At 42.4% G+C, this 14212-nt stretch overlaps 1 protein-coding gene across 3 annotated transcripts in view; it reads left to right on the top strand.

Annotated features, from left to right (window-relative positions):
* The window catches only part of HSDL2 (hydroxysteroid dehydrogenase like 2), a 112286-nt gene that overhangs the window by 84612 nt on the left and 13462 nt on the right, over window positions 1–14212 (top strand). For 2 of the 3 annotated variants that reach the window (XM_033926113.1, XM_033926123.1), the window contains exons 9-10: window positions 1524–1664; window positions 9098–9226. In XM_033926113.1, the coding sequence (XP_033782004.1) occupies window positions 1524–1664; window positions 9098–9226 (270 nt within the window). The remainder of the gene's footprint in view (window positions 1–1523; window positions 1665–9097; window positions 9227–14212) is intronic. The other variant, XM_033926133.1, reaches the window with a different exon arrangement.

Genomic DNA, 14212 nt, shown 5'->3' with positions numbered 1-14212 from the left:
TCTGCATTTGACAAAGGAGGCAATGATATGAGCCAAGTCAAAATATCTGCACTGAATTTTTGTATTGATGTAAATGACTTTGGGACCTGAAAAAGGAGGCACACTAAGGTATTCGAGCCCCTTGAGGTGCCTCCAATCCCATGGCTGTGGGTTCTGCAGGATTCCCGTTCCCGTGCAGCTCTCTAGTAAACACGCAGCCTTTGGCGACCTGGAAGCTTTCCCTCTGCTACTGCTTCCTGCCTATGTAGGGACAGGAAATAGTAGCAGAGGGAAAGTTTCTGGGCTGTTGAAGTCGGCGTATTTACCTCAAGTTGCTGGTGGCCCGAAGAAAGAAAGAGCAGCTGCCGGGAAGGAGAAGCGTTTAATTCCGTGGGAGCAGTGGGGACATGGAAACCCAGACTGCAGGATTGTGAGACTTGTGAAGTCTGCTTGGAATCAGAATCAAGAGGAGATTACTACAGCTAAGTGTCCTGGTTTTATTCATTTGCCTTGCCTTTACTATGAAGTTTAATTGACTGTACTGTGGCGCAATTTCAACAGAAAATATGGAAAAGGATACTTGCTATCCAAAATATGTTGGTGTGTGCAGATTACAGGATCTTGTGTTAGCTGTTCCCCCCCCCTTTTTTTTTCTGTTGAAGGCACCCTGTAGCTAGGAAGTCCCATGATGTGAGGACTTACCATCCTACTTGTCCGCATAGAAAACCAAATTACCTGTAGAAGGTGTTCTTTGTGGATTGGAGGATTAGGTCCTCACATACCAACCTATCTTCCCAAAGAGATGTATTCTGCTCTAAGCCTTAATACTAGACTGACATCCTATGCAAAAGCAACAGGAAAGAAGTGGCACACATGTACACTGAAGCTTTTCTAAAGTTTTTAGAGTAAAGGAAGTGAAGCAATGCGGTCATACTGAGCTACATCAGTGATGTCCCCTATGCTTGTGACGACTTGTATCCTCTTGTCCACAGAGAATACCTTCTACAAGTAAATAACTTGGTATTCTCCACAGAGTTTGCCACCAACATTCTAAAACTTCTCGGTATGGCTGGACTGGCAGAATCTCTTTTCTGGGCTGTCATGCTCTTGAGGGGAGAGTGTGGCACAGTGGTTAAAGCTGCAGCCTGAGGTTGTGGGTTCAAACCCACACTGTTCCTTTTGACCATGAACAAGTTAACTTAATCCTCCCATTGCCCCAGGTACATTAAATAGATTGTGAGCTTGCCAGGACAGACAGGGAAAAAATGCTTGAGTACCTGAATAAATTCATGTAAACCGTTCTGAGCTTCCTTGGGAGAATGGTATAGAAAATTAAATAAATACTAATTATAATTTACAAATGTGTAACCAGAAATTGTTTTATACTAGCTTTCAAGCTAACTGGTATATAGTTGTTTGATTTCCATTTTGAACATGGACAGTACTTGACAGTTCTGAGGGACTTGCCCCTCTAATCAGTTCCTGAAATGCATGCTTGATGTGTGAATTTGCCATTACGTGATATTAAATATTTATGTTGGTAGGTGCTTCTGCTGCTTTCAAACAAGGGAAGGAACAGGCAGCACCCACAGGACCTGTGGCAGATACCTTCAAATTAATTAAGGTTTCTCTCAATGAAGAGGTAGTTATGGCTACTAAAGGCATTTACCAATTTGAACTATCCGGTAAGAGGAATTATCTTAAAGCAATGACTAAGAAGTAAAGTTAGATATTTACAGTACTGGTCTTATCAAGTCCCAGAATAATAAAATACAGGTCTCCCTCCATATTCATGAGGATATGGGGACACAGCCCTCTCGCAAATACCATAAATTTGAGAATAACGTTCTCCCTCCATATCTGTGGGTGTTTGGAGCACAACCCTCACAAATACCATAAATACACAAATAACTGTTCCCTCTATATTTGCAGGCATAGATTAATTTAAGACATAAGCTCTTTACTGTAGTTTCCAAACATGAGCAAACAAGTATGAAGTGGCAGTTTAAAGTTTAATTTAATACAGTATTTACTATTGAAGTTGCCACCAATCATTTTTCATCAACTTTTCCTCAATGTATAAAAAGTATGAAATACAATACATACTGTACAGTACTGTACAGATAAACAAGTTATTGTATTGTACACTTTAGCAATACAATTCAAGCATTCATGATCTTGAAGGTCTCTATCATATCTCCCCTGAGCCTCCTTTTTTCCAGAGAGAAGAGCCCCAGCCTATCCAACCTCTCGGCGTACGGGCAGTGTTCCAGCCCTCTTACCAGTTTTGTTGCTCTCCTTTGGACTCTCTCAAGTACCGCCATGTCCTTCTTGAGGTACGGCGACCAATATTGAACGCAGTATTCCAGATGCGGACGCACCATCGCTCGATACAATGGCATGATGACTTCCCGCGTCCTGGTTGTTATGCCCCTCTTTATGATGCCCAGCATCCTGTTGGCTTTTTTCGAGGCTGCTGCGCACTGTGCAGATGGCTTCAGTGATGCATCCACCAGCACACCCAAGTCTCTCTCAAGACTGCTGTCTCCCAACAATGCCCCTCCCAATTTGTAGTTGAACAACGGGTTCTTTTTCCCTATATGCATGACCTTGCATTTTTCCACGTTAAAGCGCATTTGCCATTTGTTTGCCCAGTCTTCCAGCTTGTCCAGGTCCCTTTGCAGGTCCTCACACTAGGTCCAGGGAGGAGTGTGAGGACCTGCAAAGGGACCTGGACAAGCTGGAAGACTGGGCAAACAAATGGCAAATGCGCTTTAACGTGGAAAAATGCAAGGTCATGCATATAGGGAAAAAGAACCCGTTGTTCAACTACAAATTGGGAGGGGCATTGTTGGGAGACAGCAGTCTTGAGAGAGACTTGGGTGTGCTGGTGGATGCATCACTGAAGCCATCTGCACAGTGCGCAGCAGCCTCGAAAAAAGCCAACAGGATGCTGGGCATCATAAAGAGGGGCATAACAACCAGGACGCGGGAAGTCATCATGCCATTGTATCGAGCGATGGTGCGTCCGCATCTGGAATACTGCGTTCAATATTGGTCGCCGTACCTCAAGAAGGACATGGCGGTACTTGAGAGAGTCCAAAGGAGAGCAACAAAACTGGTAAGAGGGCTGGAACACTGCCCGTACGCCGAGAGGTTGGATAGGCTGGGGCTCTTCTCTCTGGAAAAAAGGAGGCTCAGGGGAGATATGATAGAGACCTTCAAGATCATGAGGGGCATAGAGAGGGTGGATAGGGACAGATTCTTCAGGCTGAAGGGGTCAACAGGCACGAGGGGGCATTCGGAAAAACTGAAGGGAGATAGGTTCAGAACAAATGCAAGGAAGTTTTTTTTCACACAAAGGGTCGTGGACACTTGGAATGCGCTACCGGAGGAAGTGATCAGGCAGAGTACAGTACAAGGATTCAAACAGGGATTGGACGGATTCCTGAGGGATAGGGGGATCGTGGGATACTGAGAGAGGTGCTGGGATGTAACACAGGTATAGAAAGCTAACTAGGTAATAAGTATAGAAATCCAACCAGGTCGTGCATGTGCAAGACAGGAGGGTTAGGACTTCGATGGGAAGATAGGACTCAATGGGAAACCAAGGTGGCAAGGGGGCCCCTTCTGGTGACTCAGACAGGCCGTGACCTGTTCGGGCCGCCGCGGGAGCGGACTGCTGGGCAGGATGGACCTATGGTCTGACCCGGCGGAGGCACTGCTTATGTTCTTATGTAGTACTTACCATGTACATACACAGAATCCCATTAAATCACGGAAAATCCACCAATATACAAAATATCAGGGCAAAGAACTAAAATGCACGTCTTTGCTTTTGTTAAACTCGGGTTCATAGGGTTCATATACTGTATTCATATAACTCTTGATAATGTTGAACATTATACTGTTAATTCAAGTTATTTACCAGCTTCTTCAATTCATGCTTACAAAATTGTAAATTTAATTTGCTTTTATATCCTCAGATTATATATATGTGTGTGAATAAATATTTAAACATATAAAAAGTGCTCAGTATCTTATCTCTTGCATGCGAGCCACAATGGGATCATTTAGGGACCATCATCGCATTTTTAGGTCCCTTATTATACATTATTTCTGATCTTGTAGTGCAAGACCATCCAACAAGTACTAATACTGTCTCTTATGCACTATTAAATAAATTATTGCACTTATCTTGTATATCTTGATTGGTCAACTCTTGTGGCTCTGCAGGCTTGCTGTTCCAATGAGAGTTAGTGAATAAAAGTGTCCAAATTATGCAAAAAGTGCAGATGTGCAAAATATTGGATTTTCTCAACTCCCCAACTCAGTCCTGAGTTTCGCCACGAAGGCTTCTTCAGGAGGAGTGTTTACTAATATAAATATATAAATGAATACTTTACTTAGACAACTACAATCTAAAACATATAATCGAGCACTTGCTCATTAATAAATCTTAAATATTTTATTGTTTAAACTATTATAAATTTCTATTACTACATTTTCAATATATTGTAATAAGTTCATCCAGTATATTCATCATATATTGTTATGACACCAACTCGGGTTTAATTTGGGAAAGCCTGGAAAGGTTAGAAAGTCTACATATGTTGTCTAATGCTGCCAATATGCCAAGAATTCCTGGCCCTATCAAATGATTCATGAATCAAGAGACCTCACTGCATTAACATCTACCCGATTAATATATTTATGCTAAACACAAGCTCCCAGGACTAATCACAGAACCAGAACTATCTATAATTTAAGGCTATTCAAGTAAAATATATTACCTCAGATATGTTGAGCATTCCCTGATCAGAAACGCCAACTATTCACTTCATTTAGCCGCTAAAAATGGCGCACCTAAGAGCTGTGACGTAATTTATGTGCCTCGGTGTATTTTCATTGGATCAACTTCAATGGCAGGAAAATTTGAAAATCTCTTTGCTTTTCTATGTGTTTCTCAGATATTTATAGCAGCCCAAATCTTGTGAATTGAGTGATCAGGGATTTTGAGTTCTTCCATCACAAGATTCGAGCTGCTATAAATATCTGAGAAACACATAGAAAAGCGTAGAGATTTATTCGTGCATCTAGACATTGCTGCTTCTGCTAACTCCTTCACCTTCAAGGCACATACCATGGATGGGTCAATGTCATAAAAATTCATAGTCCATGACAGCATTGAACCTATACAGACCCTTTTTAATATTGTTCAACGTAAACTTGTTTTCTGGCACTTCTTCATCTGGTATTGTCTCTCCTCCAGGAACAGTCAGGTCCATTAGGTCATCTGTTAATTCGTCGGCTCTGGTATCTATTAAGTCTTGAATATCCTCCAGATCCATATCTTGAAAGCCAAGTCCCATGATGTCTTTCATAATTTCTTTGACTGGCTCTGTGGTAATGACTGTGAACTCCTTTACACATTCAGGCCAAAGATTCTTCCATCATAAGTTCACTGTATCTAGCTTCACAGCTTTCATTGCTCTTTCAGTGACATTGATGGCATCAGTGATAGTGAAGTCCTTCCACGTTTTCATGATGAGTTCCATGTTGGAGTCTTTTTCCACTGCTGTGTTAATCCTTTCCATTGAATACCATGTGTAGTGCACCTTGAATGTCCTTATTAACCTCTGGTCGAGAGACTGGATGAGAGATGTTGTGCTAGGGGGGGGGCATATAGACGACCTCAACATCCTCAGTGTTGAACTCATGTGGTTCTGGGTATGCAGAGGCATTTTTCAATAACAACAGCATCTTGAATTCTTTTCCCTTACTGGCAAGATATTTTCTTCTGGCACAAAACACCGATGAAACCACTCGAGGATAAGTGCTCTTGTCCAAGCCTTCTTGTTGTGCATCCAGTAAACAGGCACTGGAACTTATCTTTTCCCTTCAAGACTCGGGGGTTAGCAGCTTTATAAATCAATTTAGGCACCAACCAGGCAGCATTTCCTTGATAAACTAGATTTTATTTTTCGCATGTCCAAACTGGCTTCATTGATGTATAATCAACTTTCTCTTTTCCTTAAGATTTGGGACCCTTACATTAAGTGGACGTGTTGTCCTCAGTAGTCTCACCCTGGTGTTGCTATGATATGTTTGACTCTTTATTTTTTGGTATGGCATGATTGTTTATTTGTTTGGGGGGGGGTTTAAGGGAGGGGTTTAGTTCTCTGGGTTGGAATATATAGCATGGTACTGAAGAATCCCGTTACGACTTCTTGCTTTCGTGGGACTATGGAAGATGTTGTTCTTGTGAATTTGATGCATTATTGTGTTTTGTTATTGCCTTTGAATTTACTCAATAAAGTATTCAAAAAAATCAGTGTAAGCTTTATCATATGGCCTGCAGCATTAGCACAAAGCAGCATAGTTAGTCTATCTCTTGCAGCCTTTTACAAAAACAATTTATTATTTCTATAGAGCTACCAGATGTATCCAGCACTGCACATTGTACACGCAAGAGAGTGTCCCTTCTCAAAAGAGCTTACAATCTAATTATGACAGACACATAGGACAAAAGGGGAGTTGGAGAACATACTAGTGGACATGTAGGGAATTAAGGGGAGAGCTGATGAGGTGGAATCACATAGTACAAAGGGGAGTCTGAACTTAGTGCTTATGAAAGGAATTAGAGGAGGTGGTAGGGGATTATTGAGGGGATGACAGACAGATATGTTGATAGGGTTAAGATTTAAACGCAGCTTCAAATAAGTGGGCTTTCAGCCTGAATTTGAATACCACCAGAGACGGAGCCTGATGTAACAAGCCAGACATTTTGCTCCAGACATGCAGCGCAGCAAGATAGAAGAGACGGAGATGGGAGTTGGCAGTAGGGGAGAAGGGTACCGACAGGAGGGACTTATCTGGCAAACGGAGTTCCTGGGGGGGGAAGTATAGGGAGTAATAAGAGAGGAGATATACTGAGGAGCTGCAGAGCAAGTACACTTGAATGTCAGTAAGAGGAGTTTGAATTGTATGCAGAGACGGATAGGGAGCCAGTGAAGCAACTTGAGAGGAGTAATGTGGGTAGCAGCTCATTTATCCTCTTTGCAGATGAAAGTCCTCTGTGGCATTGAATGCCTGCTCGGGCTCAATATCCCTTCAGTAATTTTCTTTAAGGTTGTAGGGAATTCTCTAGCCGCCTCTTGGTTGGCAGATGCTGCTTCTATTGTCACTTTTACATTGCATAGGCCATACCTGTGCCGGAATTTATCAAACCACCCTTTACTGGCTGACTGTTCCCCTTCCCTTTCCTTAAAGTTTCATACAAAGACTTTGTCTGTTCTCTTAGCAGCACAGGAATTCTCTTCTTATAGCAATCCTGCACCCACATATATGTTGCAGTTTCCACATGTGAAAGATTGCATGCACAACATGCAATGTCTTCGCACCCGCTGGTGTAGCTGCAGCAAGAGTTTCATAAATTTGTTTTTCTGTCGTCTTTATATATTTAACAGTAGATTCATTAATGCCATAATGCCAAGCTGATTTCATTCTATGAAGCATATCCAATAATTCAGCCTTTTTTGGTAAGGTCTTCACTTTTTTTTCCCCCCCTCCAGAGCACTTTCAGTAGCACTAGGAGCCTTACGATTTGTAGCCATACTGCACATAATCCAACATGAACAAAGTTGCTAATATCGCAAATACGGAGGGAGACCTGACTGTTTCAAATGGTGAAGTAAAATTTTGTAAAAAAGTTTGTTTGCTAAAGAAATGTGCAGGATGTGCTTCCCTTTAGAATGCTGCTCTCTTTGTCTCCAAACAAAGCATCCTCATTCACATGGTCTCATCTGTATCTCTCTCCATAGATTCAAAGGCGTCACTCTCTTAAAATCTCTTCCTCACATCATTCCCAGTGAGAAACACATTACAAAAACAAAAAACACACCCCAGAATTGGGTAGTATGTGAAATTTAGGCACCAGGGAGGAGGCTGGTACTGTATTGGACAATGCTACCAGACTTCATACAATATCTCTGGTGTAGCTGCAGCAAAACTCGTGGTCGGAGGCAGAGTCAGCTTTGTCCCAGGTGAGATGAAAGCACATGATTGAGGCTGCTCTGTCCTGAGACCAAAAACTGTTAGAGAATTCCCAACAAGCCGGCTCAGGGAAATTTTATACAGGCAGTTTATTTCCCTCTGGTGGAACTGGAGCAAACTCAGTCACACACTTCTCCGGTGTGGGCCTTTTCTCTCGGCATCCCAGGATGCTGGCACTTGGGGGGGGGGGGGGCGGAGCCAGCTCTATCCTGGGTGAGATGAAACCACATGAGTGAGGCTAGTCTGTCCCAGGCCCGAAAACCATTAGAGATTTCCCAACAACTGGCCCAGGGAAATTTCATGCAGGAAGTTTTTTCCCTCTGGTGTAGCTGCAGCAAAAAGTTACACACTTCTCTGGTGCTGGCCTTTGCTCTTTGCAAAGCAGGATAATGTTACTCGGGAGACAGAGTCAGCTCTGTCCTAGGCTAAATAAAACCACGTGAGTGAGGTTGCTTTGTTTGGAGACAAAGAGAGGGCATTCTAAAAGGTAGAGAACTCTTTCTTTTTACAAAATTTAACTTACAGTAACTTATAGCCCCAAATAGTCACATTTAAATATTGATAGAAAGCTTGCGAATGCCAAACCCATGAAAATAGAGGGAGACCTGTATTTCTACAGAATCTTTACCAGATACACCAAAACTTTGCAAAGTGTGGCTTTATTGTTGTTCTTCTGGCATTTTTAAATAAGGTATTTTGTTTTGCATCTTATTTAAATATTTAATATATGAGCTGCTCATCTTTCTACACCTACTTATTACAAGGCCAATTCAACTCATGCATTTAACTAAAGCAAGAAATAAGATTTTCTAGCTGCAAATGAGCCCATCCCTATTAATCTGATTCCTTATCTGAGAAACCTCCCAGTGTACAGTTAATTGCATTAAATGGTTTTACAAGTGTAAAAATTGCTTCCTGGATTAGGAGCTGAAGGGTTTTGAGGATTGTGATCCAGTTGGCTGGAAGTGTTTCTTGAGAGGTGGCAGCTTCTCTTTGTTTTAATGTAAAGCATAGTAAGTGGCAGGTATACTATTAAATCTGTTTACACTGACCTTATTCTCAGGTAAAAATCCAGGAACTTGGTACATTGACTTGAAGAATCAGAGCGGAAGTGCCGGAAGTGGAGAACCATCAGTTAAGGCAGATGTAATTATGAGCTTGGACAGTGCTGACTTTGTCAGCATGTTTAAAGGTAACTAGCAAAAGATTCTGTCAAAGTAGAAAAAATAATTTTCTTGTGTTTTTAATTATTTTATTTTGTGCCTCATAGACTAGGATAGTGTCATTTTAAATGCAGACCTTATTGTGCAATTTTGTTTCCTTTGTGACTGTCACAGCCTGGGTTTTTTCCACGAATACATCAGGAAGAGCTGTGTGAGAAATCAAATTGTGGAATATTTTCTGCTATTGATGGAAGGAGAGATGACCATGTTATGTTCTCATCAAATGACTAGAACCATCATGTTCTATTGCTTAGGGTGCATGGATACTATTATATCCAACAAACACAAAAAAAACGGGACAAAAACTATTTTAATGCCTTTGAACCAAGAAGGTGCTCAGATTCCATAAGTGGAACGGAAATTCTCAAAGCAGGGGATAAGCCCCTATAGAGTCTTTCTCAGAGTCTATCACTGCACCAACCTCTAAGGTAGAAAGGTAGTTAAAATAATGTCCATTGTGACAATTCTGTTAATTTAAATATAATTTATAGCTGTTTTTTTCTTTTTATAAATCACAGTGCAATACAGTGAACTTAACTTAAATGCAGCATGATCCGGCAAGGTTCTAACGCGTTTCGCCGATATGGCTTCTTCAGAGAACCTGCTTGTGCTGGATGTAGCTCCAATTTAAATGCTTCCTAACTCTCTGCCCATAGCTTCTCATTTCCTGTGATACTATTATATACATGGCTTGATTTATAGGGAAAATAGCCTTGTACACAGTTCTGCCACCACTTATCAGACTCTAGAGCTAGAGCAGCAGGAGGAGTCTTGGGCAGGGAAGAGGAGGGGAAGTGGTGAGACTGCTGCAGAGCCAGAGTTTTATCCTGTGCTCTCCATAATCCAGCCCCTTTTCTCCTTTTGTTCCTACCCCAGCTCCACAGTTCTTTTTTTACTAAAATAATCTTTCCTTATTAATCAGTAGAAGTCAATAAAATATAATCTGATCTAATCTTCTATTTGTGTGTCGCTCATACCTATACAGGCTCAAGGTGACTTTAAAGAGAGGAGGGAGAGAGGGGAGCAGAATAAGGAGGGGAGAGAGGGAGGGGAGAGATAAGAGGGGGGAGAGGAGGTGGGAGGGGAAGGGGAGAGGATGCAGGAGATTAAGTATCGAACAGATGGGTTTTCTGTTTTCTTCGGAAGATGATGTGGCAAGGTTCAGTTCTGGTCATTTCTGTAAGGCCATTCAAGGTTTTTACTCATAGAAAGGTAAGCATGGAGTAGAAAACTCTTTTGTAGTGAAGATCTTTTGTGGATGGGAGATTAGTAGCATCCGGTTGAGGGTTCTACGAGTAGACCACGCCATTGAGAAGAGCTGGATGAGTGGGGCTGCAGAGTTTCCATAAAGTATGCGGTGAATGATGCAAGATATTTTGAATGTTGTTCGGGAAGGAATGGGTAGCCAATGCAATTGTTTGATGAAGGTTGTGACTGAGTTGTATTTTCTCAGGTTGAAGATTAGTCTTACGGCAGTGTTTTGGATGAGTTGCATTTTGTGAATTAGAGCAGTGTTGATTCCCATGTAGATGGAGTTGCAGTAATCCAGTTGTGGTAGGATCATCAGTTGTACGATTAAGGCAAAGTGGTGTTGGTGAAAGTACGGTCCGATTAGTCTTAGTTGCCTCAGGGTGAAGAGAGATTTCTTTTGGAGACTAGATATTTGAGGTTCCATGGTAAGAGTGGAGTCCAGTATGCAACCTAGGATTTTGTCAGTGGAGAGGGTTTTGCCCAATCAAAGGGTGTTGCTTGTTGGTGCTGTTTGCTGGGCCTTGTGGAAGTAGAGAACTTTGGTTTTAGTTGTGTTTAGTTTCAGTTTGTTGGTAGTTGCACAATTTTGGATTCTTTCTATATTGTGTGAGATTTTGTTGGAGATGTCAGATTGGTTTTTGGTTGTGGGAATAAGAAGACAAATGTCATCTGATTAGGACATTATGCTTTTGTCTTCGAATTTGATGTTACCTAGAGAGCTCATGAAGAAATTGAATAGAATGGGGGAGAGTGGGGAGCCTTGTGGCACACCACAGAAGGCTTTCCAGGGGTTGGAGGTCTCTCCGCTATTCTTGACGATATATTCTCTGTTTTGTAGGAAATCTGAGAACCATTTTAGCACTGTGCCTGTTATGCTTATTTCTGACAGTTTTGTTAGTAGTAGGTGGTAGTCAACTGAGTCGAAGGCTGCTGAAATATCAAATTGGAGGAGTATTGCTTGGCGTCCTGTGCTGAGCAGTTGTTTGATTTTTGTGATTAAGGTGAGCAGGAGAAGCTCTGTACTGTGTTGTTGACGGAATCCGAATTGGGACGGATGGAGGCATGAGTGTTGCTCCATGTAAGTTTACTAAAGCATGTAGGTCTAGATTACTAAAAGATGCTACCATGGTAACATGTATTAATACGCATTATTTACCAAACCATTATTTCATGCAGTGGAGCCTAGTTACTAATAACATGCATTAACTGTGTTAGTGTGTTAACACAATAACATTTTAATGATTCTAGCTCTTAGTTAAGAAATGGTAAAGCTGGAGAAGACATTTTATGATGTCGGTATAGCCAGGTATAGACAATATATGATCAGCATAGGTGATACCAAGTGATTTTTATGATGTACACCAGACTCATGAAGACTAAAGACTAGATTCACTAAGCCCACTGATCAAGTCCCGACCACCTAGCGACCCCTTTGCGACCTGATTTTCTTCCAACCCGATTCACTAACCTCTGTCCCGATCATCCTCTGATCCGCGCATGCAAATGAGGGGGAACGGCATTCAAATGTAGGCAGGCAGCAATTCACTAAACAAATCTGGAACACCGACTGGGCTGGCTGATCAACAAAAGAAGCGAATGCTGGGGACCAGTTGCTGCTCACTGCTTTCCAACTGCATCTCCTGCCTCGACTCTCCTCTCGCCGCCCTGCTCTCGTGCCTGTCTGATAAAGAAAAAAGGAATTCATTTTTTTTTGTATGTGAGGTGACTTTTCTGTGTGCTGGAAGAGGAACGGAATGATATCTTTGTAGTTAAGGCTCTGGTTTCCCAAAATTTTGCAGATTTTGCTGTCTGCTAATAAGTATCCTAATTAAAGTATCCTCATTTGGACAAACCCCATATAAATTTCCAGTTCCTTTTTCTGTGGACACTTTTCATGAAAAAAACCCAGGCATTTCTCTCACCCTCCATCTCTCTTGCTTCCCCAACTCTCCTGCCCTTCCCCACATTGCGAGCTCATGGTTTTAACCCACGGGTTTAAAGCGGGTTAAAACCACAGGCTTGTGAAGAAAAGAGAAGTAAAAAAAGGTTGCTGCTCTGTAAGCATGCGCAGACCATCTGCAGATGGTCTGTGCATGCATCTGTATCGCTATTCAGCAATCCCTGCAGTCGGTTGGGAGCGTGATTCCGAGTGTCCTCATTTGCATGAGGACGTGTCATGAATCAGCCTCCCGGACCCGGATCGGATCGGTAGGTCCGTTTAGTGAAGCTAGGCCAATGTGACTATCATTATGTAATCTGGGCAAGTTAATGAAATTAGTTGGCTGTAGCTTTTGCAAAGTAGAAACAGTAAAAAGAGGTGGATGGAGAAACAATTGGTCTGATGAGAGATCTCAGGGGTAGTGAGAGAAGATGCAGGCATCCTGACAAAATCAGTAGCATTCCAGAGAAAGGAAAATGGTAAAACCAGAGGACATAATTTTAGGTTGAGGGGTGGTAGGTTCAAGAGCAATATTAGGAAATTCTACTTTACGGAGAGGGTGCCTGGAATACGCTCCCGAGAGAGGTGGTGGAGAAGAAAACGGTGATGGAGTTCAAAGAAGCATGGGATGAACACAGAGGATCTAGAATCAGAAAATAATATTAAATATTGAACTAAGGCCAGTACTGGGCATACTTGCATTGTCTGTATTTGGCTGTTTGGGGAGGATGGCCTGGAGAGGGCTTCAATGGCTGGGAGGGTGTAGATGGGCTGGAGTAGATTTTGACGGAGATTTTGGCAGTTGGAACCCAAGCACAGTACTGGGTAGAGCTTTGGATTCTTGCCCAGAAATAGCTAAGAAGAAAAAATTAAAAAAATTTAAATTAAATCAGGTTGGGCAGACTGGATGGACCATTCGGGTCTTTATGTGCCCTCATCTACTACGTTACTATGTTGCAGTAGATGCCGGTTCTGTATTTAAAACTGATTTCCTGGTCTTGGGCATGCTGTTAAAATAAGTACTGCTCATTACAGTAATGCTGGAGCTGTAGGAATGATTGTCCCCCTCCACTAGAAATAACACTATCGTGACTAAGTCTAACTTGTGCAGTGAAGGCCAGAAGACTATTGAACCCCCCCTTAATTGTGCTTCCTTACTTAAATGAGTAAGACTAGCAGCTATTCTAGTTCAATAGGTGTGCCACTCTGAACAATAGGGTATTCTGTCCATGCTCGCAAGCCAGAAGGTGTCGTTCTGATCTGCTCTGTATATTTCTTTATTATTTTCAGTGGGGGTGTTTTTGGAGATTTCTATGCACCAGAGCTCCCCAGTGTGACGGTAAGTGCTGCCTGCGTGGAGAAGAAGACTACTTGGGTCTGCAGCCAGCAGGTTAATCCCTTGGGGACTTATTTGGCCAGCCTGCAGAAAACTTTGTGGAGCTTGGGGACCATATCCCTAGTAGTTTAGCTCACCTACTGAATTGCATGGGCTTGAGCAGGGGGCTCAGCAGGGCTCTTCAGGGTACCGGTTGCAATTTTGCCTCCTCACCTCCCCCTTCATGTGCATGGTTCCATGGGGGCTGAGTATCAGTCTGACTGGCAGCCCAAAGATCTGAGCATTTGGAGGACTGACTGAGTGAGGCAGTGATTTTTCTCCCAGATCCAGCTACATAGAGCTGAAGCAAGCTGCAGCATCTTCCGAGCACATATCACAGTGTGTAAGGCTATTACAGCCTATGGACAAAATTGGTGTGTGTGGGGGGGT

The sequence above is a fragment of the Geotrypetes seraphini genome, chromosome 1, assembly GCF_902459505.1.
Source record: "Geotrypetes seraphini chromosome 1, aGeoSer1.1, whole genome shotgun sequence".
Lineage (NCBI taxonomy): Eukaryota > Metazoa > Chordata > Amphibia > Gymnophiona > Dermophiidae > Geotrypetes > Geotrypetes seraphini.
The sequence above is the reverse complement of the archived record's forward strand: the minus strand, read 5'-3'. Positions and strand labels throughout refer to the sequence as shown.